The following is a 27271-nucleotide window of genomic DNA, read 5'->3' on the forward strand; positions in this document are numbered from 1 at the left end:
ACTTACTCCTAAGTGTGGTATTTAATTCATACCTAGAGTGAAACCAGAAGGGTGACTTGACTTGGGGAAGATCTAGATCCTGCATCTGGTGTTATTTTTGCAACAGACTGAATTGCATTTTATGGCTGCTATTTTCTCTCATTTATCCTTTATTCCTTTGAGAGGAAGCAGTAGCCCAATATATTAAACATAGTTTAGAATCTTCCGCAATCAGCATTTTAATTCTGTCAAGTGTGTATCAGCATATGGTTAAAAAAGAATGGAAACTTAGGGCTTAAACTTCTTAGTTCACATAATGGTTCATTCAAGTCACCTACCTTCCTGGGCTGGGGGGCACTGTAACTAGTAATGATATTCTCGATATGAGAAGAATTGTCAAAGTAAGGCGCACTTAGAGGCAGTCTAGAGAAGCCTGCTAGGCTCCATTTCAAATCCTAGAGTTCTCTTCCCTTTTGGATAGTTACATGAGTCCATTCATTCATTCCTCACTCCCTTGCACAATGATTCAACAACTGTGTATTGAGGCTTTGTGCCAGGCCCTGTTCTAGATACTAGGTGCAGGGAAGAAAGCAAAGGCCTTGCTCTCATGGAGCTCACCTTCTTGAGGATGAGAGTCAGGCAAACAATATATACATATTGACATGTGGTGCTCTGGAGGAAAGTGAAAACGGAGTAAGGGACGTGGGAGTGTGGCCTTGGGAACTGCTGTTGCTTTTCATAAGCCTTTTAGTGACGTTGGTGCCGAGAGCTGAAGGGATGGAGCAGTACAGATGTCCACTGGGAGAAGAGTAAGCAAAGTGGAGGGGGAGCCTGCCTGGGGCCCAGGGACAGTAAGGAGGCCTCTGTAGTTGGAGGGGAAGCAGTGAGGGGGAGAGCAGTTGGAGGCGGTGTTAAAGGGACGGCAGGGACCCAGATTAGATAGGGCTCTGTAGGTCATGGTAATGACCTTGGCTGTTTCTCTAAGAGGGAATCCACCAAAGAGTTTTGAACAGGAAAGAAACTATTCAAGTCTTATTTTAAGGTTGACCTTGAACATTGGGTGGAGAACTGACTGTAGAGACAAGGGTAGAAAACTAGAAACGAGTGAGATCTCTAATAGGTGTGTTCAGGTAAGAGCAAGGTAGCCTGGATGGTTGATTTTGTGGTTGTCACCATCTCTGTGCTTTATTAGTAAAGGCAATTATTGTGTTTATCCAGACATGGCTGAACAATGTTGGTACATTTGAGTCACATTAGAAATAATTTCATAATATGCAAATTAGCAATATGCTATGGATACTATAAAATAAGCTCTATAGTTATTGCTTTTTTCTCCTCACCTAACATTGATTTTCTTCTAGAAGCTCTTCCTCTCTCTCCTCCTGCCTTTATTTAATGTTGTTTTACCATTCTTCCAGCTGCTGATGCTTGCACTTCAGTCATTTGTGAACCCTCTCTCTTTATCCTCTGTACATCCAGGTAGCCAGGGTCTGGGTTGTTACCTTCCTGTCTCCACATTCATCTCCTTTTTCTGCCATTCCCAACTTCAGACCTTCCTTTCATCTCAGAGTTAGCCATCAAATTCTCTGTCTCTAATTCATGGAGAAATCAGCAAAAAGAATATGGGTTTTGAAGTGAAGTCTTGATTCGGATTGGTTCAGATCTTAGTTCTTCCATGTAGCCATAGGGCATTTTGCAATTTTGGAACCTCAGGTGTCCCTTTATAAGATGAGCATAACAATATATGTTTTTATTTATGCTTTATAGGATTATAATGGGAATTAAGTAGGACTGGCAGGTGTTAGGCCCTTAGAAAATGTTTGTTCTCTCCACCTTCTGTTCTTCCACTTTACTCTGTCCGTGATCCACCTGGCAGGGCCCCAGGCATAGCTCTCATTTGTCGTTCCTCTTGTTAAAAACCTCCCTATTGCTCCCCCGCCAATGTTAAAATTCAGGCACTATTGCCTGGCATTCGGAGCTCTAGTTCTCTGACTCCAAGTTGAATTTGCAACTTTCTCCCCTTATCTATTCTTCTTCATATACTCCACTTATTAGCCGAATTCACTGTTTTATAATCATGCTGCCAATTCCATATAAAATATCATCTCTATTAAAAAATCCTATCTGTCCTTCAAATTCTGTCTTAAATACCATTGCACTCAACAAAGCTACGGACAATCTGGAAGTGGTTTCTACCAGTCTGCAATGTCATAGCACATGGAGGAAACAACATTGTGCCAATGCTCTGGAGCCAGAAGGCCCAGGTCCCGCTACTTCCTGTCATCCTGGGAACATTACTTAATTCCTGCATCTCAACTCCCCCTGCAAAATGGAACAATAATACTGACTTTGTAGGGTTATTTTGAGCACTAAATGAGGTGCACCATGTGCTGTACGTTGAATAGTGTCTGGCACGTGGAAAGCTTAAGTCAGTTTCCATAATTACAGGTATGAATAATATTCATTAGCAGGATCTGTATTTTACAGGGACTTCAAATTAAAAGCTGTCTGGAATACAGTGGAAAGGGCATGGACTAGGATACTGGAATTCATGCTGGATTCTAATACTGGTTCCCACCACTAAACAAGCTGTGATGCTGACTGTGCCAGCCTCTCTGGCTCTTACTTTCTTCAGCTGCAAAAGACAGGGATGAACAAAAATCATTACGTTCTCTTTCAGTTGAAATGTCCATATGAATATCTAATAGACACCACCAAATCAAATCTACCACAACAGAACTCTTAATTTCTACTTCTCTAAGTGCATTTTCCCTGTCTCAGTAAATGATACTGCCATCTACCCAGTTTAACTAAAATGCCTATAATTGCCTTTGAATTATCCATTTCTTTCACTATCTAAATCTAATCCACCTGCATAGCCTATTGGTTCTCCTCCCAAAACATATCCTGAATCTGTTTACTTCTCCCCATCGCCCCTGGATACAACCCTAGTCCAATAATCTCATCTGTACTGTTGCTATAGGTTCCTAATCCATCTTTCTGCTTCCACTCTTGCCCTCTTTTGGCCTGTTTTCCACAGAGCCAAAGTGATATTTAAAATGTAAACCAGAAAATATCACTCTCCTGCTTAGAACTCCCCAGTGGCTTTTCATCATACTTAGAATATGATCCAAATTCCGGTACCCCCTCATACTACTCTCCCCCTCATGCTTCAGCTGCACTCCTCTTTTTTCTTTTCTTGCCAGCTCAGCATGCTCATGTTTGCCTTGGGTCTTTGCATCTGCTATTCTCTATGGTTCGAATATTCATCCCCCAAATGTTAACATGACTTGCTTCTTGTCATTTCTACCTCAGCTCTTATCGCATTGTCCATCCCTTCTACCAGTAGTGCTCTATCACGTTGCCCTGTTATTTTACCACTTAAGACAGGCTTACCACTATCTGAAAATAGCCTCGGTATTTATCTCTTCTGACCCTCCCCCAGAGCAGAAATTAAATGTCCTCACCTTAGGGCCTAATTCTTACCAGCTACCTGGCACACCGTTGGAACACAGAAAAAAATCTGACAGAATACATGAAATAATAAATTTAAACTGATTTTTAATGAGATTGCAAAGTTTAGATTAATTACATGAGCCATGCGGTGTGTTTTAAGTTCTAGGGCCTATTGGTTTTCCCTTCATTTAATCCCTCATACTGAATGAACATGATTGATCACATATGCTTGTGCTGGAAATATGACTGTAAATAAAACAACAGTAATACCATTACAGGGTGGTTTATTTCCCCGTTTAACCTAAATGGTTCTCAGAGTTACTATTCTCTCCAACTCCTCTCCCACAGTACCACCTTAGTGCAAATAACCATTCTCTGTGGCCTAGAGTATAGCCTCTTCTCTGCTCTTTTTTCTGTAGGGCCTAATCTCTCAATAACAGTATTCTGCAGCCAGCAGCCGTATCAGTCGCCGTTATGTCCATGTTTGAAAACCTTCCGAGATTTCATTGTTCTCAGGATAAAGACCATACCCTACCCTGGTCTACCACCTCACGTTCTGCCAGCTCACTCTCCACTCCAGGCCACACTCCCTCCCTCCCCTCCTGGTTCCCGCCAGCCACCCAGCTGGTAGCCCTCGCTTCCCGCTTCCCAGGCAGCAGCCTCGTCCCTTCCCTAGGGAAGCCCTCTCTAGTTAGGCCAAACCCCACTTCTCATCACACAGCCTCACATCACCAAGGGCCTCTCATTTCAGAGCTCTTAATATATACTCCTGAATATGGTAGGCTTATTAACATGCGTTAATGCAAGCTTGCGCTCAGTAACTATTTGCGGAAGGAACGTACTCCTAGCGGCCCAACCACTCCTCGCCCCTCCCCCTAGGGCTGCAGCGCGGTTATTACGTATTAAGCTGGCGCCTCGATGAGCGGTATCGCAAGGCGCTTGCGCGAAGGGGCACGCATGCGCGGAGGGACGAGCCCGCTGACAGATTCTCCGTGGAGGTGGCGGCAGCGGCGGCCTTGGACTGCGGGGAATGGCAATCCTAGGTCTCTGACTGAGCACCGCCCCCGCCTCCCTGCCCCCGACATGGCTCAGGAGAAGATGGAGCTAGACCTGGAGCTGCCTCCGGGTACCGGCGGGAGCCCGGGGGATGGCGGCGGCAGTGGCGGCGGCGGGGGCCTCAGGAGGTCTAACAGCGCCCCCCTGATCCACGGCCTCAGTGACACTTCGCCGGTGTTCCAGGCCGAGGCGCCGAGCGCCAGGCGGAACAGCACGACGTTCCCGAACCGCCACGGCCTGCTGCTACCGGCCTCTCCCGTCCGCATGCACAGCAGCCGCTTGCACCAGATCAAACAAGAGGAGGGCATGGACTTGATCAACCGAGAGACGGTCCACGAGCGCGAGGTGCAGAACGCAATGCAGATAAGCCACTCCTGGGAGGAAAGTTTCAGCCTGAGTGACAACGACGTGGAGAAATCTGCCTCCCCGAAACGCATCGATTTCATTCCGGTGTCACCAGCACCGTCACCCACCCGGGGAATTGGGAAGCAGTGTTTTTCACCATCCTTGCAAAGTTTTGTGAGTAGCAATGGATTGCCTCCAAGTCCTATTCCTAGTCCAACGACCCGATTTACTACTCGGAGAAGCCAGAGTCCCATTAATTGCATTAGACCAAGTGTTCTTGGACCTTTGAAAAGAAAATGTGAAATGGAAACTGAGTATCAGCCAAAGAGATTTTTCCAGGGCATCACCAACATGCTTTCTTCTGACGTTGCACAGCTGTCAGATCCTGGTGTGTGTGTATCTTCCGATACCCTCGATGGAAACAGCAGCAGTGCCGGATCTTCTTGTAACTCACCAGCGAAAGTCAGCACTACCACCGACTCTCCTGTGTCGCCGGCCCAAGCGGCCTCTCCATTTATTCCAGTAGATGAACTTTCATCCAAGTGATTCACTCACCCATCCTGAGACTCGGTTTTGTTTTTGTTTTTGTTTTGTTTTTGCAATGGAGGGAAAAATCAAGTTGGAGGAAGCACTGAACTTTGTCGATTAATTTGAGGCTATTTCCTATTTGACCCTTTTCCTTCTTTGGAATTTCCTGAAATGTTGTTATTCTAGAGAACTTTTATGTCAGGTTCCTGCGGATGCCCTTGAATTCAGTGTAGTAATACTTTCAGACGTTTTCCCAATAAGTGTGTTGAAGCATACATCTTTACGCTGCTAATATGTCTAAATACATATGTTATCCCTTGATTTTTTAAAATAACTGAGAGCTCTATTTATTTATGGGATTATTAAGTTCTGATGCAAATATAAATGTTGAATTAATCAGCATAGTAAACTGATGTTTTAAAATTCCATACTTCATGCCCACACTAATTTTTAATGTTATTTTCAGTGATTGCTTATTTCCATTTGATGAAGAACAATAACTTACCTATGTACAGCTATTTTTAAAATGTTAGTTTTATCCATCCAGTGGTTGTCTATTTTGCCCAGGAATCCTTGAGTATTTAATTTTCTGGGTACCGAAGTGGATGGGGGTGGTGGTGATAAAAGAACAAAAATATAAAAGTTTGCAACAAATCTTTTAAAATTAAATATATAAAAGTGAATATATTTAAAAAACATTTTCTAATGAAATTTTAATAATAATTCTAGTAAGTCGTACAAATATAACTACAGAATTTTTTTTTTTTTTAACCAGAAAGTGCATTCTTTTGGGTATACTCCTAAAGTGAAATGGGACAGTGCCTTGCAGTCTTAGCCCACGGTACATAGGCTGAGGCCAGGTTCTTTGTATCACTGCTAACTTAAAAGTTTTTCAAATGTTAAAAAAATGTAGGGGAAGCCCTGCTGAACTTCACCAGAGCACCCAGGTGGATAAAACTCTCAATCATTGAGAGTTTAAATGATTTAAAATATCCAGTCGTGCCTCACTGAAAATCCTTGTCAGCAAGGAGCCAGAGCAACTTTTGGCTGCTTTTCTGTTCTGCCCATCTGTCACCTTCTTGGTTTTCCCTGGCTCTGGAAGAAGCAGCTGTTTCCTTGCCAACAGGTCCTTCCTCTTCACCTCCCAAGAAACTAGGGCATCATTGGTTAGACAGAGGTACAGTGTGACTCGAATTTCTGACAGTAAGCAACAACAGGACTGGGTTTGTTTCAGGAACCTCTGTGGTTAAAGCTACAGCTGGAATTGACTGCCTGGGGAATGTCAGTTAATTAAGGGTCAGTGACTCACTAGAGAAAATCAGAGGAGAGTCACCTAGATAAATCGTTACTTAACTTAGGTCTTGTTAAAGGTAGAATTGTGAAATGTTCTTTTCTTTGCCTTTTACAATTAATACAAAATATGGAAATATTTAATAACAGTTTTTTTATATTATACTTTCTTATTATATTTCCTGTATCTTTCTTAACTAGACAGGTAGGTAGATAGAAAGAAAGAATGGTAAACAAAAAGGGAAGAGAAAAAAAAAAAAAAGACTAAGAGAGAGACCAAGAAACAAGACAAAAAGTTCCGGCCCACTTTCAGTTATTGCCTACAGAGACTTTAACAATTATGTGGAATTTTTACAACTATGAGAATAAATGGAACTGGTCAACTTTTGACAGTTGCCTCAAGAATTCAGTGAATTACATTGAGGGTAAGATGGTGTCCACAGGCTTAAAATTCTCTGTTCTGGGTAATAATAGTGTTCATGTGCTCCAGTCCGGACCTTGTTCCTCAAATTCAAACGTACATACCCAACTTCCTGTTGGGCACTGTCCTGCTTCCAGAGGTACTGTAACCTCAGCATCTCCCAAACAAAATTTACTATCTTTTCATTTAACTTGTTCTTCAGTTACGTAAATGGATAGCATCCTATCTAATTTCCTAAACTCAAAACCATGGGAAGTATCTTTGACTTTCTCTTTCCCCTATCTGTCACATCCAGCTCGGTCACCAAGTCCTGTCTACTTTTGAAGTGAATCTCAGATCTCTTCTTCTATCTCTTTTGGCCCTGATTTAGCTTAAGTTCCTGCCTAAGTGATCTGCCAGCCTATTTTCTTACCTCCCTTTTGGCCCAGTCTTCACACTGCCTCTAAAGTGATCTATGTAAATTATAAACTTGATTTTGTTACCCTCCTGCTTAAAAACTTTATATGCTTTCTCACTTTCTACAGTTTAGGGAATGCTTTCTTTAGCCTGACATGTAATAAGGGCCTTCATAAACCGGCCATACTCTAACACAGCTCTTACCCCCCTGCTCATCCTGTCCCAGTTACGCAGTCTTCCTTCTTACTCGGTAAACACTAGCCCACTTGATCCTCTTTAAATATGCCACGTACTTTCACGTGTTTGTGCCTTTGATTGAATTGTTCCTTCTCCCTAAAATGCTATTCCTATCCTTTTCAGCCAGGAAAATGCTTTGTTTCTTTTTATCACATATGAATTTCACTATGGAATAATGTATACCTTCTGATTATAAAAATATTTAAACAATTGCAGATATCTAGATAGTAAAAACATGAAAGTCTGCCTTTTACTATGTAAAATTCATTTCCCTTCCCAGTGGTAACTTCTGTTAATAATTCAATATATATTGTACAAGATGTTACTCCACATTCCATGTATATATGTATATAAATTCAGGAAACCAATATCTCCTTGACATCTCTCTCTTTTATTTCCCCCATATCTAATCATTCACCAAATCTTATGGATTTCATCTTCCAGAATCTGTCTTCTTATTTTCATCTCTACTGCCATCCTGATCCAGCCTACCATCATTCCCCTCTTAGGCTTCCTACTTCCCATTGGTCCCTTCACACTCACTCTGGTTGGCTGCCCGTACATTCTCCATACAGCAACTAAAGTAATCCTTTTAAAATTACAGATCTGATCCTTCCATCTCCCAGCTTAAAGCTTTTCCTTTGCTCCCCGTTGTTCTTATGGTATGTCCAAATGTATTAATTCTGGTGTAGGAGGCGCTGTGCAATCTGCCCCTTGACTCTCCCTCCCCTTGTTTTCTGTACTCCACCCTCACTGGCTTGCTTTCTTCTTGTGAAGTACATCTTCTCGTCTCCTATTTTAGGTCTTTTTGCCAGACCCTTTTCCCTGAACGTATAGAGAAATTTTCTGTAAGTTTATTTTTCTATAAAGGCGATAAGTTTTAAATCAGATAAGGCTCTAAGAGGTTACATAGACAACTTACATTATTATATTATTGTTCATAACTTCAGTCATTCTGTAGAATGTCAGGGCTTAGCTCATGTAAGAATTATCCTTCCAAAAACATTTTTTTAAAGTTTTAAACTTTGTGCTAGAAGTCCCAAAGCACAAGTCAACATTTAGTTGAAGTACAGTTTGTCACATATGACAAACCTCTGTTGTTTATTTTCCTTTATTGTGTTAAAAACACAGCATAAATGGAAAAATTAATTAATGATCGCATTTGTTACTAAAGGCAGCTACATACCCACAGCAAGAGACCACTCTGAGATACTTGGCGGTATAATGGGGAGAGGGTCAAGGCTTATGAGGGAAACAGTACTGAGAATTGTTTTCTTACAGGCATGTGTTTAGATAAGTAGAAAAAGTCTGAAGATCCAGGAGAGAGGTGGGAGACTGGGGGGAATTGTTGCCAAAACAGCAAACCGAAGATGATGTAACTGACATTTCCTGAGTAGCATCAGAGAACAGAAGAAAGAGTTGGTCTTGGAAAGGAGATCTGGAAGTTTTTTTTTTTTTTCCTTTTGAAACAGGAAGGAGAGTGAAAAGGCTAGGCAAAGTTAGCAGTAAATATTGAATTGATTTGTGTAGGATTTTAGGGGTGTAGAGGAGGGTATAAGAAAAGTGAAAAGAATTTGTATCTGCTTGTTTTCCAATTATTGAGGAGATTAGGATACTTGCAGGTGGGGCAGGAATAGATTTGGAAGCTTGAGTGAAAGAAAGGCTTAATACTGCCTCTATGAGAATCTGTAAAGGAGTGACATGGGTGATGGGAGGTTTATTAGGCCACACTGGATGCCAAGTTGCAGTTGGCTGGCAGCTATAAAAGAAGTAGATTGGTTTGACCTAGGTTAGGGAATTGGTTAAGCAGGTACTAAAGTCCAGTGTGTGAAGCAGTTAAGGATTCTGCTGAAAGTGGAGCTGAGTGATTGGCAAAGACCTTGGAGGTGGTAAGAGAAGTCAGCAGTGGGTCATGGACTAGGCTGTATTTTCAAGGTCTTACTTTATTATCAATCATGACAAACTATACAGAGAATCTGATCTCACTTTAGCAGTTTTGTCCATGTTTTTCATGTCTAATTTTGTTCAGAGAATCAGTCCTAAATCAGCAAGCCTTGAGTTCTACTTACTTGATTTAAAAAAATTGTTTCTGAGTCAGATTGCTCACTATAGCCAAGATGATTCTTGATTCCTTCCCTAACTTGCCATCCAAGTAAAAAAGTTTCCTTAAAATTGGTATGACCTTTATATAAAAAAAAAATTATACATTAAGTACCTGCTCTGTGTCAGGCACTGTTCTAACTGCTAAACAAATGTATTCTTTCATTTAAACATCATTACTCTTCTCTGAGATCAGTGCTATTTTTATCTTCATTTTATAAATGAGGAAATGGAGACACAGAGAGATGAGGTAACTTGCTCAGGATTCTGAACTGGGAGGAAGGTAATTCAGTGGGTAAAAACACTGACTGTAGAGCCAGGTGGCTGAGCTAAGGACTAAATGGGTCACTGTATGTAAAGTCCTGACAGCAATGCTAGGCAATTTCTGTAGCAGTATCAGCTCTCATTACTATCCTTGTGGTGCTGGTGGTGTTTGTCATTATTGTTGTAATTTAGTGTGGATTTGCTAAGGAATCTTTTCTTTATCATCTTTGACTGCTCAAACTCCTACTCTCACACTCAGTAACAGTATACTCTGTACCCTTCTAGGCAGCCTAGCCCTTTATAAATGTTTTCAATGCTGGAGAGTCTTTCTTACACCGAGCAGACATTTCCCTCTCTAACTTCCACCATTTAAATCAAGTCCAACTCTGGAAAATGCAGAACAAGCCTTATGTGTTTTTTGGATGATAGCTTTCGCTTCACAAATCAGAAACACCGATCCCCCAGTAATGACCTCTTCTTGCTTCTGGATGTAGGAAATCCTGAGTAGTTTTTTCCGTATGCTTCCTCTGTGAAATAGGGCTATCATTGCTTGGCAGCCAAGATTTTCACAAGATTGTGATCTCTTTAAGACTGTTTGCTTTCCCTAGTGGAAAAGCAAGAGATAGTCTAATAACATGAGCCATTGCCAATAATTAAAATAATTAGCACTAATATTTACTGAGTATTCAGTATGGGCCTAAACACTATTTGTAGTGCTTTGCATGTATGAGTTTATTTAATCCTCATGACCACCCTGTGAGGTCAGTGCTAAGGTTATTCCCATTTAACAGATGAGAAAAACAAATATACTTTCTCAAATCTCTATTACTTTCTATTTCTTTTTCCTTTTGAATTTAGGTCCTTTTCATGTTTTCCTTGTGAACAGACATTCTGTTTTTGAGATTAAGCCTGTTTTCTAGCTTACTAGTGTTGCCACTTCAATTTTATATCAAATGATATGTTTACTTAAAATTGATGACTTCAGACATTATTATCATATTAGAGGAAGCTATCGAGAGTATTGTTTTCTTTAATAATAGGTAAAAAAGAATTTTAAGTGGCATAGAAGGAAATTATGGTTTATATATTTTAAACCTGTTTTACTACTTGAAATAAGACATCCCAAAACTACAAACAAATTTTAGTTTATTGCTTAAAAATGTATGTATATACATTACATATGCTTTGTTATAGTTGCGTTACACGGTTTCCTTGGTTGCTCTTAGATCATCATTCCAAGGGAAACAAAAGCAAGAACTATTTGGCCCTCCCGCCCCCAAAAATAAACTATAAGTTAAAAAAGTATAATTTTTAGAGAAGTAACAGCAGGATTTACAGAATGATCCAAAATCTTTTACTACCTAAATAACAAACTTGGTTTCTTTCTCTATAGGAAGCTCTTCCCAGACGTTAGAAATTTAAATTCAGAACAATTGAGCAATCCCTAAGAAACTTTTCTTTTTTTAACTTTACTTCATAGAAAATCACTTCACTGTTAAGCAAGAGGACTCAAACAGGAAAACTTCCCTTTGAATGCGTTTTAGAATTGGTGCTTAGACTTCAAGTTTCACAATGTCACATCCCTTCATTAGATATTTTGAAACAAACCATTGAAAGCCACAATTTGTTCCAAAAGGTTAGTATCGGTTTTAGAAGTTCAATAAATACTTAAAAATCACCTCAAAAGTGACTTTTGTTTCTATATATAGCTTACTTGTGAGAATAATTTTATAACACAGACGTTATGTGGATAACATCAAATACGCCAGTCTCGTGCATGTACAACCAAATGCACACGCACATTCGCACATACAGACACCTGACCTATTTTATGAGCCTTGCTTTGTGTGCTTGGAGCCATATTTAGCTTTCCTGCCATTTTAGATTTCCTCTCATTTTCCCCTCCTGGGTCTTCATAGATAGGTAGGTTGGACTTTGTAAATTACACACACAGGTATACACGTGTAGGTACTGTTGGCGAGAGTGTTTTGTACTTTCATTTTGCATCAGCTTTCTGAATTCTAAGTGCTACCCTAAAAGAGAAATAAGTATTTGGTTCTCGTACCTGGCATCTCTTTGTGTCTGATTTCTGTTTCTCCTTTTTGAACTTCTGGAATAAATATTTGGGGAGATGTGAAAATCACGCATTAATAAATTCTAAGATAGTATGACTGAAACTAGAGAACAGAGAATGTATTGCTTTTATTTACCTGTGAAATTTCGGTTCTGTATCAATGCCAGGGGTAGTTCTGGTTCTTTTCCAATTGCCTACAACAATCTTCCAAAACAAACTGACATCTGAGGCTTGGCTAGCAAGGTGTGTTGTGAAAGAAGACAATTGAAAAAGATCTTTTGTGCCCTCGCAAAGTAAAATGATTGATTGAGGTAACCATTCCTGTGATTCAGACAATCCCTCCACCTTACTTTAAGGACAAAGAATGATTTTACTGTTGCAATGCCAGGAGGGTTACTGGAACTCCGAAGTGACAGGCAGCTATTGAGTGTTGGTGTCTTCTGGAAAAGAAAATGCAAGATGTTCAGGAGGGGATGGGAGTGAGGAAATGACGAATGGATTGGGTATTCCTTTTGGCACAAGAGCCCCTGGACTGTCATTATACGCTCCCTGTGGAGTAGAGAGTGACACTAATAGTGGTTTTCTTCATGAATGTTGGTTTGCTCTTTGTTCCACCTCATTTGGGATTTGTGGTTGAATCAGGATGTGTTGAAGAATTTCTTCAAGCATCTTTCCCTTAATGGTCTCTTCTTTTAAGTTTTCTTTTTTTAAAGTGGTAAATAATAGTAACACTGATAATTATCTTTTATTGTTATCAAACATTGCTTTGAGTCAAGAATTAAAGTTCTTGGAGCTCTTTACCTCACCAATTTATACTGGATTTCAAACTCAAAGTTCTATGCCTATCTATATAGTCCTTCTCAGGGCCCCATTTTACCACACTACTTGCTACCAGATATTTCTAAAATGCAAATCTGAAATTCAACTTTTAATGGTTACCCCTTAACTTCAGGATTAAATCAAATTAAGCAGTTTGGTAATTTGCGTACCTCCACATACCCCTCCAAATTCCAGGGCTCTGAGCCGCTCAGCTTCATGCTCCCATATGCTGGCTGTGCTTTAACCAGCTGTGTCCTCTGCTTAGAACAGCACTTCCTCCTCCTTCTGCAGTCCCTACTAACCTTCTTCCCTTACTAACTCCTTGAAAACTTAGGCCAAGGTGGGGACAGCTTCTGGAAAGCCTTTTCTGATGGCCTCTGCCTCTCCAGCCCTGGTCAGTTAGGTTGCTTTCTTCTATGATCTTGTTATACCCAGGGCTACCTTCTGTGAAGACAGTTAACAGGCTGATGCATGTTTGTATGGTTTCTTATCTCTTTAACCTGTGTAAAAAAAAAGCCTCTGTCTTTTATTTCTGTCCATGATGCCAGTGCATAGAGCATTAGAGTTACTCACACTTTATAACTGAGTGGATGATTAATGGATGGATTAAGTGGGAGAATAAATGGCACTGACTGTTTTTAAAAGAAAGGAATGTAGTAAGATTCTTAGTGGAACAAGTGTAGTCACATGGCTGGGCTCTTTATAGTTTGCTAGGAGACTAGAAATTTATTCACGAAGCAGTTTTGATTTGAGCACCTTCCTCACACTGGCTAGTCTCTTAGGATAGAAACATCAGTGGACAAAACAAAGACTCCTGTCCTTGGAGAGCATATATGCTGCTTACATCCTAACAGGGTGGAGGGAGGGGTGGCAATAAACATAATAAATAAGCAAATTGCGTAATATATACATTGAGGAACAGGAAGGAAGTTAGAGTGGCTGGAGCAGAGATATTAAAGGGAAAGATAGTTGGAAGGGACTTAGAGTGGTGGGTGGGGGTGGGGATTATTGCAGATACAGTTGGCACAGGGTCTTGTGTGCCAGTAAAGGACGTTGTCTCTGAGAGATGGAGAGCCATTGAAGGGGTTTGAGCATAGAAGTGGCCTATCTTAGGTTTTAAAAGAAACACTCTTCCTTGTCTTGACAATAGACTATGAGGGGCAGGGGTGGAAGCAGGGTGACCCATTAGGAGGCTTTCCAACAATCCAGGTGAGAGATAGTGGTAGCTTGAATGAGGGTGGTAACAGTGGAGGCAGGGAGGAGTGGTTAAATTCTAGATATATTTTGAAGGTAGAGCCAATAGATTTTGCTGACAGATTTAAGGTGGGCACGAGAGAAGGGTGAGAGAGAGAAAAAAGAAACTGGAAGGATGGAGTTGCCATCAACTGAGATGTGGAAGTCTGTCAGTGAGGAAGGATTTTTTGGTTTGAGGGGGTTTTTTTGTTTTTTGTTTGTTTGTTTGTTTTTTTCTTTGCTGCTGTTGTTGTTTGGCGGGGTTAGGGGTGGGCATGAGGAGTTCATGTTAAGTAAATGATCCTCATTAGACATTCAAGAAGAGATGTCAAGTAAGCAGTTAGATATCTAAATCTAGGGTTCAGGAAAAAGGGCTGGGCTGGGCTGGAGATACACAATTGGGTGCCATCTGCCTGTGATGATATTTAAAGTCAAGAGAATACATGAGATCACTAAGGGTCACATGAATGTGTGCAAAGACTAGAAGAATAAAAACTGAACCTTGGGGCACACTATGATAGACATTAAGAGGCCAGGAAAAGGACACCGAGAAGGAACGACCAGGGAGGTAAAAGTCAATAGCATAATGTCCTAGAAATGATGTGAAGAAAATGTGTGAAAGAGGATGAGTGATCAAATGTTATCAGTTGCAGCTGATCTGACAAGTAAGGTGAGGACTAGTCATTGAGCCCTGCCTGGATTTCATACCATGTAAGTTACAGGTCACCTTGGTGAGAGTTGTTTCATTGGAGTGGTGGGGTGGGAGCCTGATTAGAGTAGGTTTAAGAGAATAGGATGAGCAGAATTGGAGACAGCCAGATGGCTGAAAAAAGAGATTTAGTGCTTCTAGGTCTTTGAGGATAAAGAACTAATAAAAGGTCACCTGCCTCCCCTTCTTATTGGTAAAATGTTATTAAGCATTTCACAAGAAATATCCCTTTACATATGTGTGATAATTGGGGGGGGGAACCAAGGTAAAATGTAACTTTTTTCTCCCCCACCCTTTTTAGGTATTATCATGAGGAGAAAAATCTATAAGTAAATGCTTTTATGCTAAACACGCGTAGACTGTTCAAGCAAAAGGCTTACTGATTCACTCCCTTCATGAATTCATCTGGTTCACTTTATTCCCTTGTCATCTATTTCTTTTAATGGCTTTTTTCCACTTATAAATTGAAATTTAGTTCCACACCCATGACACAATTATTTCTGCAAGTTTGGCCCAGTTTCTTAACCCAGAGACATTTTCCTCTTCAGTGAGTGCTGTGAATTTTTTTTAAGTAGTTCATTGTCCTCTTAGGTTTTATTTAGGGACTGTTGTTTTTTTTTCCCCCCATATTCCTTTTCAAAATTTTTATTGAACAGTGGGCGAGAAGAGCACCAGTAATGATAAGAAAGAAAGAATGCTTTCCTCACGTGGAATTGCTACGATTTCATTCTAATCGTAAAATATTGTCAGGTTCATTCTTGTGGGTTGCACAGTCTGTCCCAATCCTTTATACAGGAGGACTCAGGGACAGGACTCCAAGCCGTATTTGTGCTCAGGAAGGAAGAATGCTTTCTCCTGGAATTACTTCTCTCTCCTGATACTTCATTTCTGCCTTTCAAGAGTCTAACCAAGTCCTGCTCACTCCATGGAGCCTTCCCTGCTTATCCTGACTCTAGGTATTGGTTTCCTCTGAATCGCTGTACCTACTGCCTCTAGCCCCTACTTTGTTGTTTTGTGTGTGTGGTGAAGGGGCAGGAGGTGGGGGAGGATGCTGGCTGAGTGGGTGGGGAGTGGAGGGGGTGTAATGTCCTATAGTGGCTAAGAGCCCTACACCTGCAGGCTAGTAGAACCGCATTCTAGACCTCACCCTCCCACTTCCCTGCTTTGTGTTTCAGACAAATTACTTAATCTTTGTATGCCTCAGTCTTCACCTGTTCAGTGGGAGTAGTTCCGACTTCAAAAGTAGTAAGAATTAGAGAAGGCATGTAAAATTATTCAGCAGAAAACTGATCATTTGAATAAATGGAAACCTGAAAAGTATATGTGTATATATGTGTGTGTGTATATACATGAAATAATCCCCTATCTTTATGACAGATTTCCTAAAAGAAAGGGACAATGGCCTATATATCTTTCCTAATACCAGTTCTTCTCTATGGAAAGAAATCAGCATTTATCAATGAAGACAGTGCTTGGAGAATCATAGTGTTTGCTCACGGAAACCTGTGATATGCGTATCATAATGTATTTCATTGTTGCACGTTAGTGTTTCAGGCTTTAGGAACTCTTCCAGACTAAAACCCTTACAGTCCACAGGCTAGGGAACTCATGTTCCAATTTTGATGGTATATGTAATCAATAAGCTTCCCTTTTAGTTTTTTCTGGCACTGGCGAAAATTGCTGGGTTTGTTTTTTTTTTCCTCTTTCATTCACATTTTCACAGCCCAGAATTCAGAAATCTGCTTTAATTTTAGCACAGTCTTTCAAATTCTATATAATTAGGAGAGGCGCTTAGATGACATTTACTTTTAAGCAACCTTTTATAAGCCATGTATTTTAACAATGTGGAATAAGATTAGAAGGAAAGAGCCAAATAGGCTACAACAAATTACACTTTCTAATGATAAAAGCAATACAGATTCATTTTAGAAACTAGAAAATTTCAGTAAGCAAAATGAAGTACACTTCACCGAGACACCACTATTTACCTTCCCATGTATATTGTTCCAGGGTTTTTCTACAATTAAATATGCATATGTTAGTTTTACACAGAAGTGGCATCTACTGTGTAATCAGCTCCACAAACTGCTTTTTTCAGTATAAGGGACAATGTTTTAAATATACTTTTGTATCATCTCTAGAATGCTTCCAGTTTTTTCTCAATTACAAACAATGTTCTGATGGACATCTGAAGAACTTTCAAAATTTAAAGACCACAGAGTTTTCCTGGACTTGCCAGTATGAAATAATTGGCATGTTCATTTCAATTCAGCTTTGTCCATTTCTAAAACATTCTTTTCCAAGTCAATTGTGAGTGATTTACTTGATGGTCATGTTTGGAGTTCCTGTGTGTGACTGAAAAAAAAAAGTACAGTTATCTGAAAATAATCTGTATTTCAAAAATTTTCCATGAATCTAAGACAGTCTTTTCCTCATTTAATCCAAACTAGAGAGTTTTGATAATGTCATCAGGAGAATGTTACTCTGAGGTCTTGATCTCCTAAACTAGACCTATCTGTAATTCAGGGTTAGTGAAGTCTCCAGGAGGTCAGTTATTACTGTTCTGTCATTTCGAGGGAAGAAAGGCTGGAGCATGTGTGGGGTAGGGGTGGATTGCATGGGTGGGTGGTGATGGGGAAGGAGGCCAGAGTTAGAGAGATATCTGCCCCACAGACTTAAGGTCCCCACCATTTCTATCTTTCATAGCTATGGCAACTTGAGATCTCACATTTTCTCGGTCAAGATATCTATCAAATATTGCCTCTTGCTGCCCATTGAAACGTCTCAAATATCTTGACATTAAAACGGGCATATCTCTGTTTCATGTATCTAGAAATGATGTAAACATCCTTTATGATATCATGTTTTTCAATACTGGGGTTAAAAAATATGGTCACCAAATTTGTAGGTCTTAGGAAAAGGAATGATAGAGATGACCTACTCATTTTTGCAATAAATGTTTAGTGAATACCTACTGTGCAACAAGCACTGTGTTCGGGGCTGGGGTTACAAAGAGGGGTGGGGAAGTCTTTAAGTTGCTCTTGGTGAAGTACACACACAAAAATTTAAAACATACAGTGCTTTGTAGTACTTTGCTGCAATATATAACAGACATATTTCCATGATGCTACAGGAATCCAGAGAGGAAACAAAGATGTTCACAAAGGAAGCAACTCTTTAGCAAGTTAGTAAATGAATAGGTGTCCTCCTGGGAGACAAGGGGAAAATGAAGAGGGTATTGTAACATGTACAAAGAACAGAGTATATTCTAGCAATTTATACCCAGTAAGAATTGCACTGTTCATTTAAAACAAATAATTCCTAATTTAAAAAAAATTTTTTTTTACTAATTTAATGTTTTCTTATTTCTCTATATTTCTGAGTTTTTAGAAAAACTTGTTTGTTTATTCCTTTTTAGGAAGTTATGAAATTATCTGATCCTAAATAAGTAAATGAAATTCACTTGGCTTAATAAGGTATTCTTATAACTGATTCCATCTCAGTGACATTTTTTTTTCCTGCCTTGGACTTAATAGCTTAGACATAATGACTGTAGATTCATAAGGAGATTGAAAGATAGAATAGACAAAGAATATGTAGTTCAAATTATCTGCAAATTTTTTCATGCTGTTAGTAATACTCCAAAATATGATCAAGATTACTGTGCACATCTGTTGGTCTTAACATTGGAAAAGCCTTGGGCTATACCTTCTGAGATTTCAAACAAAGTAGATTTATAATGGAAAGGAACCAGAGGTTTAGACTAAATAGATATGTTGTAAGAGAGCTATAATGATCTTATTTAAATATTTTCCACATTAAATAAGGCATGTTACTGCCATGATTTTTTTTAAAATAAATGAATTTGCACCCATGATAGTTTTTCATTTAATTCTCCATGGAGTTCCACAAAATAGCTTATGTGAATACCTGAATAAAATAATCCGTGGAGCCCAGATTTGAATTAAACTTCCTCAAAGTATAATGATTCCTTCCTAAATTTTAATCTTGTTTTATAAGCAAGAATTTTTTTTCTAAGTTTAAGAAGCCTAATTAACAAAAGTCTGGAGAGTGATAATTGGGGCAAATTTCTAATGTGGTTGTAACATTGTTCACTTGGTAAAGATTTCTTGAGCACCTACTATGGGCCAGACACTGAGCTTTCATGAACACTTTTACTTCTAGTTTCTAAAAGACACATTAATTCCCTTGCTGCATGGAGTTTATATTATAATGAGGGGAAACAGACCGAAAAAAAAAAAAAAAAGGAGAGAAAGAGGGAGGGAGGGGAAGACAAATAATGGAATCATTGACAATTACAGTAAAAATTAGGGAGGAAGTAAACAAGGGACTGAGAACTTGAATGGTAGAGAAGCACCTGCTTTGGACAGGGTGGTCAAGGAGACATGGAGTAGCATGTACAGAGCCCCTGCGCAAGAACGAGCTTGGTGTGTTTGAGGAATTGCAATAAAGCTAGAGGCGCAGAAGTCTAGTGAGTAAGGGGAAGAACAGCATGAGATGAGGTTGAAGAACAAGGTAAGCAGCATATCCTACAGGGTCTTACAGGCCAAAGTCAGGAGTTGGGATATTACTCTAAATGCAATGGGGAAGCATTAAAGGGTATTACACAAGGAACTAACCTGAACAGATCTCCTTTTTATGATCCTTCTTGTCTTGTGGAGAATGGAAGCAGGGAAACAATTGGGAAGCTGTTGTATTCATCTAGGCAAGAGATGCTGGTAACGGGGCTGGAGGGGAGCAGCATGATGGAGAGGAGACAGTGGTTGTGAGACATCAGCAGAACTGGAAGAGTGCGTGTGTTCAAGGTAGGGAGGGAGACAGCAAGGAGGACTCCTAGTTTACTGACTGAAGTAAAAAGGGGGATGGAGTGACATTGAATGAGATAGGGAGATTGGAAGGGGTAGGAGTAGAGGTCTCTGAGTTCTGTTTAGGATGTACTGTGTCTAAAATACTTGTGAGAAACCCAAAGGGAGATGTCACCTAGACATGTAAGCCCAAAGCTAAGGAAAGGTCTGTGATCTAGCTAAAATTATATTTGAGATGACCACACTTCCCATTAGTATGTTAGCTTTAATAGATTTTTTAAAAAGCATTTGGGGTGTAATTGATAATACTGAAACTCTCTCTATAACTGTAGTGCATATCCTTTGTTCCTTAATGACTCGATTTAGGGCACATGCCAATTGTGAAATGAATGAAGTCCTCCTTGGTGACTTCTCTTGTTCCAAATGCCTTAGCATGGCACACAAGACCTTCCCTGTAGAACCTTCCAGATTCATGTCATGCCCCTCCCCAACATGTACCTTTTAATTTCCACCATGACAAATAACTGGTAATTTCCAGAAGGCACCACGTTGTCCCACCTGCATGCCTTTGCAAATGCTGCTCCTGTGCCCTGGAAATACCATTCCAGCTTTTTCTACCTTGCCTTCTGCTAGTCATTTAAGATACAACTCAGGGTAGGGAAGGTGTAGCTCGGTAGAGTGCCTGCTTGGCATGTACGAGATACTGAGTTCAGTTCCCAGTACCTCCATTAAATAAATAAACCTAATTACCTGCCCCCCCCCCAAGAGAATATTAAAAAAAAAAAAAAAGATACAACTCTGATAGGTATCACTGCCTCAGAGGAGCCTTTCCAGAGCCCAGGCTTCCTTGTGCTCTTCTGAGCAACCTGTATCCGCCCGGTCTTAGCACTGATCACACTGTCCAGCTGGAGCCCATTTGCTCCTTTGTATGCCACACCCCCCAACCCCAGAATTCCCTGCCCAAGTGGCCCTCAGCCTGCTTCAAGGGCTTGGGACCTCTTTCCCAAGGCCAGCCTCCGGAGGGGGAGCTGACGGCCGGAAGGAGGGTGAGCGAAGCCTGCCGGGATGTCCGCACATGCGCGCTTGAGGCCCTATAAGATGGCGGCTAGGCCTGCAGCGGGAGCCGAGGCGCAGCGCGGGGGTCAGGGCCCAGCCGGTTCTAGCGCAGAACGCTGAGGAGTCTGGGCTATTCCGAAGCCAAAGCCCAGCCTTTTCACATCAGGTTGCTTGGAGGAACTGAAAAGGGTGATGCTAACGTGGCTGGAGGTACGCGAGGAGAGACTTCACAGCGTCCGGTATGTGTGGCCCTGCTGGTTCTCTTGACCAGACCTGCACAGTTGTGGGTGGGCCTCTCCTTAGCCGGCCAGCACTCTAGGTGGGGGCCAGGCCTTCCCCCAGCACTCAGCCCAGGGCCTGAGCAGGCACAAATGTTTTTTAAGTGAGGGAAACATTCATTCCTCCATGCATTCTCTGGCTTCGGGATGAGTCGGAGAGAGGGGCTGGGACTTGAACCTCCATCACCAATTTTTACTGATAGGGTGCTGGCCTTGAAAACCATCCCCACTCTGCCGGGTCAAGGTTCATGCCTTGAGGGTGCAGGTCTGCCCTGTGTGGTTCTACAAAGGTGCCCCACCGAGAGCAAGCCAAGCCTGCTTTCCAGCCCACACTCAGCTGCCAAACCCTGAGCCTGCTGACGGAAAAGGGCTTTTTTTTCTTTGGAAGGTTGAATCTGCCCAGAGGAGATCTCTTTTTTCTCATTTTCTGCAGGGAAGTAGGCTTTTGCTTAGTCAGAAGGGGTGCTTCTTTGGTTTTTCAAACAAAGCTTCCCAAGGTCTTGGGACGGTAGGAAATGCGGGTACTCTGGCTCCAAAATTCTACATTCCTATTGAGTTCTTGAGGTGTTGAAGCTGTAAGCGTTCCAAGCGTCAGAATATTCTGAGCTAGCGTCTCCATGCCTGTATTTCCTTCTTGGACCTCTCCCAAAATCCCAGACAGGAAACTTGACCTAAGTTACTGGCATCCGTGCCCATTCTCAGTGCTCCCAGGCCTCTCTCAGTTAGTACCTGCTGCTGCCACATGGGTAGATGGTCCACAGATAGTTTAAGCCCTCACCGTTACAGGCTCCTGCCTGCCTCCCTGATAAGGTAAATGGAAGTTGCATGCATGGGGGAGGGGCGCTGGCTGCTTTCCTTGAGCCAGGACACAGGTGTCCTGAGTACTCTGATGGAAACTCCCCAGGTGGGGCTATTCAAGGGGGAAGGACAAGCCTGGGCAGCAGAGAACCTGGAATTCAGGGAGACTGAGCCATATTAACACTAGGGAAAGGGCGCATGTTTTTCCCGTAGATTGCCAATAATCAACAAAAATGCTTGATCCTTCCTAGACTGCATTCAGTTGTGCTGAATTTAAGCATCATAGATTTTTCCTTTTCCTTGATGTTAAGAAGGTATGGTTAGTATGGTGATACAGCACAGTGGTGAGCTTTGAGGCAGCCTGCCAGGTGTGTGGGATTTGAAATAAATCCTGAAGCTGGGATTCCCCCCGACCCCCCGCTCTGCTTTCAAAGCCATAGGAATTCAAATAGTTTAATAAGATTAAAAGTTATTCCTGTGAACTTAATACACCACTTGACAACAGGTCTTTGCCAGAGTGGACTGAGTCTCAGCCAACAGATAAGTGAAAATTCAGAATGTTTGCACATAAAGGTAAGGTTCCTTTGCAGTGTAGATAGACCCAAGTAGGGTTTGAAGATGAGGACAGCTTGCTCCAAAAGAAGCCCAATCTCGGGTTGAAGTTCACTCCTTAGAGAGGCTGCTACACAGGTTCTTCTTACTTTGTTCTGGGACTAGTGCTCTGTTGAATTCTGATGGGATGAATGCCATAGGCTTGCCCCAGGGTATCACAGCCCAGCCCAGCCCCTGTGCCATCCTAGAAACAGTGAGGGTATGGAGAGCAAAGCAGCACGTGAGCTTCACAGAAAGCAGATTAGGAGAAGAGACTCTGAAGAAACGAGCAGGGGCGTCTCTGGACGGTGAGATTGCTGGCCTTTTATTTTCTTTGTGATTTTCTGTGTTTGTCCAATATTTCCATAATAGATATGACCTGCATTTGTAACTATATTTTAAAAATATTCAAAAAGAGATCCATTCGAAGAAAATGAGATCAAGGGAGGAATAAATTAAGAGTTTGAGAGTAATAGATTACCGCTACTACATATAAAATAAACAATGAGGCCCTACTGTATAGCACAGGAAACTGTATTCAATATCTTATAATAACCTATAATGGAAAAGAATCTGAAAAAGTATAGATATATATGTATAATTGAATCACTTTGCCGCACACCTGAAACTAACACAACATTGTAAATCAACTTCAATTAAAAAGAAAATGAGGTAAACTTGTGTAAAATGAACCTAAAACAAGGGAAGGAGGGAGGGAGAAAGAAAAAGAACTCTTGTAGAAGTATTTGGGATGCTAAATCACTGTCCTGGTTTTTCATCTTGTTTTCTCACTCTGAAAACCAAACATTTATTTATTATCCAATGCTAAAAAGAAGGGAGAAGAAGACATTGATGAGGCATTAACTTAAGATAAGTAAAGACTGAAAGTAAGACCTCCTTTCTGCACTCAATATAGCTTATCTAAGAAGTGTGGCAGACATACTCAAGTGTATGGTCATTAAACTTTCTTTCAACTTTTTTTTTTAACATTTTTTACTGATTTATAATCATTTTACAATGTTGTGTCAAATTCCAGTGTTCACAATTTTTCAGTCATTCATGGACATATACACACTCATTGTCACATTTTTTTCTCTGTGAGTTATCATAACATTTTGTGTCTATTTCCCTGTGCTATACAGTGTAATCTTGTTTATCTATTCTGCAATTTTGAAATCCCAGTCTATCCCTTCCCACCCTCCTCCCCCCTGGTAACCACAAGTCTGTATTCTCTGTGAGTCTATTTCTGTCCTGTATTTACGCTTTGTTTTTGTTTGTTTGTTTGTTTTTGTTTTTGTTTTTTAGATTCCACATATGAGCGATCTCATATGGTATTTTTCTTTCTCTTTCTGGCTTACTTCACTTAGAATGACATTCTCCAGGAGCATCCATGTTGCTGCAAATGGCATTATGTTGTCGGTTTTTATGGCTGAGTAGTATTCCATTGTATAAATATACCACTTCTTCTTTATCCAGTCACCTGTTGATGGACATTTAGGCTGTTTCCATGTTTTGGCTATTGTAAATAGTGCTGCTATGAACATTGGGGTGCAGGTGTCATCCTGAAGTAGATTTCCTTCTGGATACAAGCCCAGGAGTGGGAAGTGGTAAGTCTATTGGGTCATATGGTAAGTCTATTCCTAGTCTTTTGAGGAATCTCCACACTGTTTTCCATAGTGGCTGCACCAAACTGATTCCCACCAGCAGTGTAGGAGGGTTCCCCTTTCTCCACAGCCTCTCCAGCATTTGGCATTTGTGGATTTTTGAATGACGGCCATTCTGACTGGTGTGAGGTGATACCTCATTGTAGTTTTGATTTGCATTTCTCTGGTAATTAGTGATATTGAGCATTTTTTCATGTGCTTTTTGATCATTTGTATGTCTTCCTTGGAGAATTGCTTGTTTAGGTCTTCTGCCCATTTTTGGATTGGGTTGTTTATTTTTTTCTTATTGAGTCGTATGAGCTGCTTATATATTCTGGAGATCAAGTCTTTGTCGGTTTCATTTGCAAAAATTTTCTCCCATTCCGTAGGTTGTCTTCTTGTTTTACTTCTGGTTTCCTTTGCTGTGCAGAAGCTTGTAAGTTTCATTAGGTCCCATTTGTTTATTCTTGCTTTTATTTCTTCTAGGAGAAAATTTTTGAAATGTATGTCAGATAATGTTTTGCCTATGTTTTCCTCTAGGAGGTTTATTGTATCTTGTCTTATGTTTAAGTCTTTAATCCATTTTGAGTTGATTTTTGTATATGGTGTAAGGGAGTGTTCTAGCTTCATTGTTTTACATGCTGCTGTCCAGTTTTCCCAACACCATTTGCTGAAGAGACTGTCTTTATTCCATTGTATATTCTTGCTTCCTTTGTCGAAGATGAGTTGACCAAAAGTTTGTGGGTTCATTTCTGGGCTCTCTATTCTGTTGCATTGGTCTATATGTCTGTTTTGGTACCAATACCATGCTGTCTTGATGACTGTAGCTCTATAGTATTGTCTGAAGTCTGGGAGAGTTATTCCTCCAGCCTCTTTCTTTCTCTTCAGTAATGCTTTGGCAATTCTAGGTCTTTGATGGTTCCATATAAATTTTATTATGATTTGTTCTAGTCTTTCAACTTTTATGTTTGTTCATGTGCCAGGCACTGTGCTCGGTTCTGTGATTTACAGAGAAATACATAGAGGTTATTGCCCTGAAAGGACAGACAGTGTAGTAGATAGAAAAGAAAGTTAAACTGATGATTACAGTATAGTCAGTAAGTGTTACAATAAGGGCAGGACCAGGGTATCCTGGCAGCACAGAGAGGCACTGAGCCCTGACCTGGTAGGAGTAGGGGTGGATTCATAGGAAGAAGTGATGCCCGAGCTGCAGCATCGTGAAGGATAAGGAACATCTAGCCCGGGGCTGGGGGATGGTGGGGAGCAGTAGCATGTCAGGCACCGAGGGTATACAAAGGAAGGAGGCGGGAGAGTGCTATGGCTTCTGGGAACTGCAAGTAACCCTGTATGGCTGCAACTGTATCTGGGATGGGCAGCCCAGAATTAAAGAGGCCAGGTCATGAGGGGTCATGTGCTGTGCTAAAGACTTTGAGTTCCACTCCAAGCAGTGGGAGGCCACTCCAGGACTTTAAAGAAGGTGAGTGGCATAGACATATTGGCATTATAGAAAGGTTCTTTTAGAAATACTGTGTCCCGGTGAGGCAGACTAATTAGGAGACTAAGGCAGTAATCTGTGTAAGAAATGATGAAGTCTCAATTAATATAGTAACAGGGAAAATGTCAAGAATCAAAGAATATTAAGGAGATTGAGTCAACAGACTTTGATTGATGGGATGTGGGATGGGGGTTGAGGAGTCGGGATGGCCCCTTTTTCTGGCTTGGACAACTAGATGGATGATGGTAGCATTCTCTGAGCAGGGAGGAATGTGAAAAGCTACAGTTGGGGCATGTAGAATTTATCATGCCCATTGGACACTGTGTAGAAAACCTGAAAGCAAAATCTAGACCTGGAGCTCAAGAAAGAAATGTAGGCTCAAGAGTTACTGGGGGCTCATCACAAGCAGGTTGCAGTTGAACTTTTTGGATTATGCAGAGGGTGTGAGAAGGAAAGAATACAGAAGACCATGAGGAACATGAATTTTAAGAGGCAGCCAAAGTAGAGGGAGCCTGCCAAAGAGAGTGAGATGGGTTCGGAGAGTTGGGGGAAAGCCACTTATATGTGGAATCCCGGATCAGGCTCACTCTCCAGTCAGCCATCCATGGAAGAAAGGGCAAAGAGCAAATGACAAGTGGCAGAAATGCCCACACCAACTGAGTTTGCCTCTAACTAAAGTCTCCCTGGACATATGTCTGCCAACATTTCATTTCCAGAACGTCTGGGAATACAAGTTTCTTTTTGTTTAACTGGGCATAATGCCTCCTCAAAACAAAACAAAAGGGTTCTGTTAGTAAAGACCACAAGGAAAAGGATTTGGGGTAGGCAGAGGACAGTGTTGGCTCTGCGGGGTAGCCAAGGGAAGAAGGACTCCCAGTGAAGGATTGGTCGTTCACCAGTTCAACAAAGATTTCAGAGCCCACTGTGTGCAGGCTACTCTCAGGCTGATGCTTCAAAGAAGTCCAGAAAGGCAATGAATGAAACTGTGTAGGTAAAGCAACCAGGGGTCCACTTGTGAACTTGGGGTGCTTGTGGGAGAGGCTGATTGCTGTGCGTCCAGAATGAAGGGGAGAGGAGGACATGAAGGCAGGGAGTGCACACTAGTCTTTAGAGGATTTGAATTTGAATGTAAAGGGAGTGAGAGAAGGTTGCAGCCAGAGGAGAGCAGCCAGGGTGACGAAGAGGTGTCAGGAGGAAGGGTGTCGGGAAAGAAATTAACGTGCTCATATTCCCAAGGTGAAGAGTGTGATGAGAGGAAGGGTTTGACGATCCAGGTCAAATGATAACTGATGGAGAGAGGACTCCAGACAGGTGTGTATTGGAGAAACATAGAGCATACCTTAGCTGTGCATTAGAGAGGAGGAGAGGGGCCCAGACCAGAGAGAAGGGTGGGAATCGGTACTCAGAGTTCACAGGTGGGAAAGGCAGCTAGTGAAGGGACTATTCATCTCTCCAGGAAGCAGGAGGCAAGATGCAGAGATTGTCAGGTAGGAGACCTGAGGAAATAAGTGAAATCTTAAAATAGGCATTATTCAGAGAGTAGTCAGGAGCCCTTCTTTGGAACTGGACAGCCTGTATGCTCACATCCTGGTTCTGCCACTTAATTATCCGTCTGAACTTGGACAAGTTATTTAACCTCTCTGTGCCTTGGTTTTCTCATCTGTGAAATGAGGGTAG

General features: G+C 41.2%; 2 protein-coding genes across 4 annotated transcripts in view; both read left to right on the plus strand.

Annotated features, from left to right (window-relative positions):
* Nucleotides 1-27271, plus strand: part of PIP5K1B (phosphatidylinositol-4-phosphate 5-kinase type 1 beta) — a 283779-nt gene that overhangs the window by 68677 nt on the left and 187831 nt on the right. The gene's annotated exons all lie outside the window — the stretch shown is intronic.
* Nucleotides 4385-7042, plus strand: FAM122A (family with sequence similarity 122A). The gene has a single exon (XM_032477800.1). The coding sequence runs from the start codon at nucleotides 4393-4395 to the stop codon at nucleotides 5380-5382; it is 990 nt and encodes a 329-aa protein (XP_032333691.1). The 5' UTR covers nucleotides 4385-4392; the 3' UTR covers nucleotides 5383-7042.

This window comes from Camelus ferus, chromosome 4 (genome assembly GCF_009834535.1).
Source record: "Camelus ferus isolate YT-003-E chromosome 4, BCGSAC_Cfer_1.0, whole genome shotgun sequence".
In the NCBI taxonomy this organism is placed as follows: Eukaryota; Metazoa; Chordata; class Mammalia; order Artiodactyla; family Camelidae; genus Camelus; species Camelus ferus.

What these genes read in the sequence shown, in the direction of transcription:
- FAM122A (XM_032477800.1), top strand. Translation starts at nt 4,393, where the DNA reads ATGCGCGGAGGGACGAGCCCGCTGACAGATTCTCCGTGGAGGTGGCGG.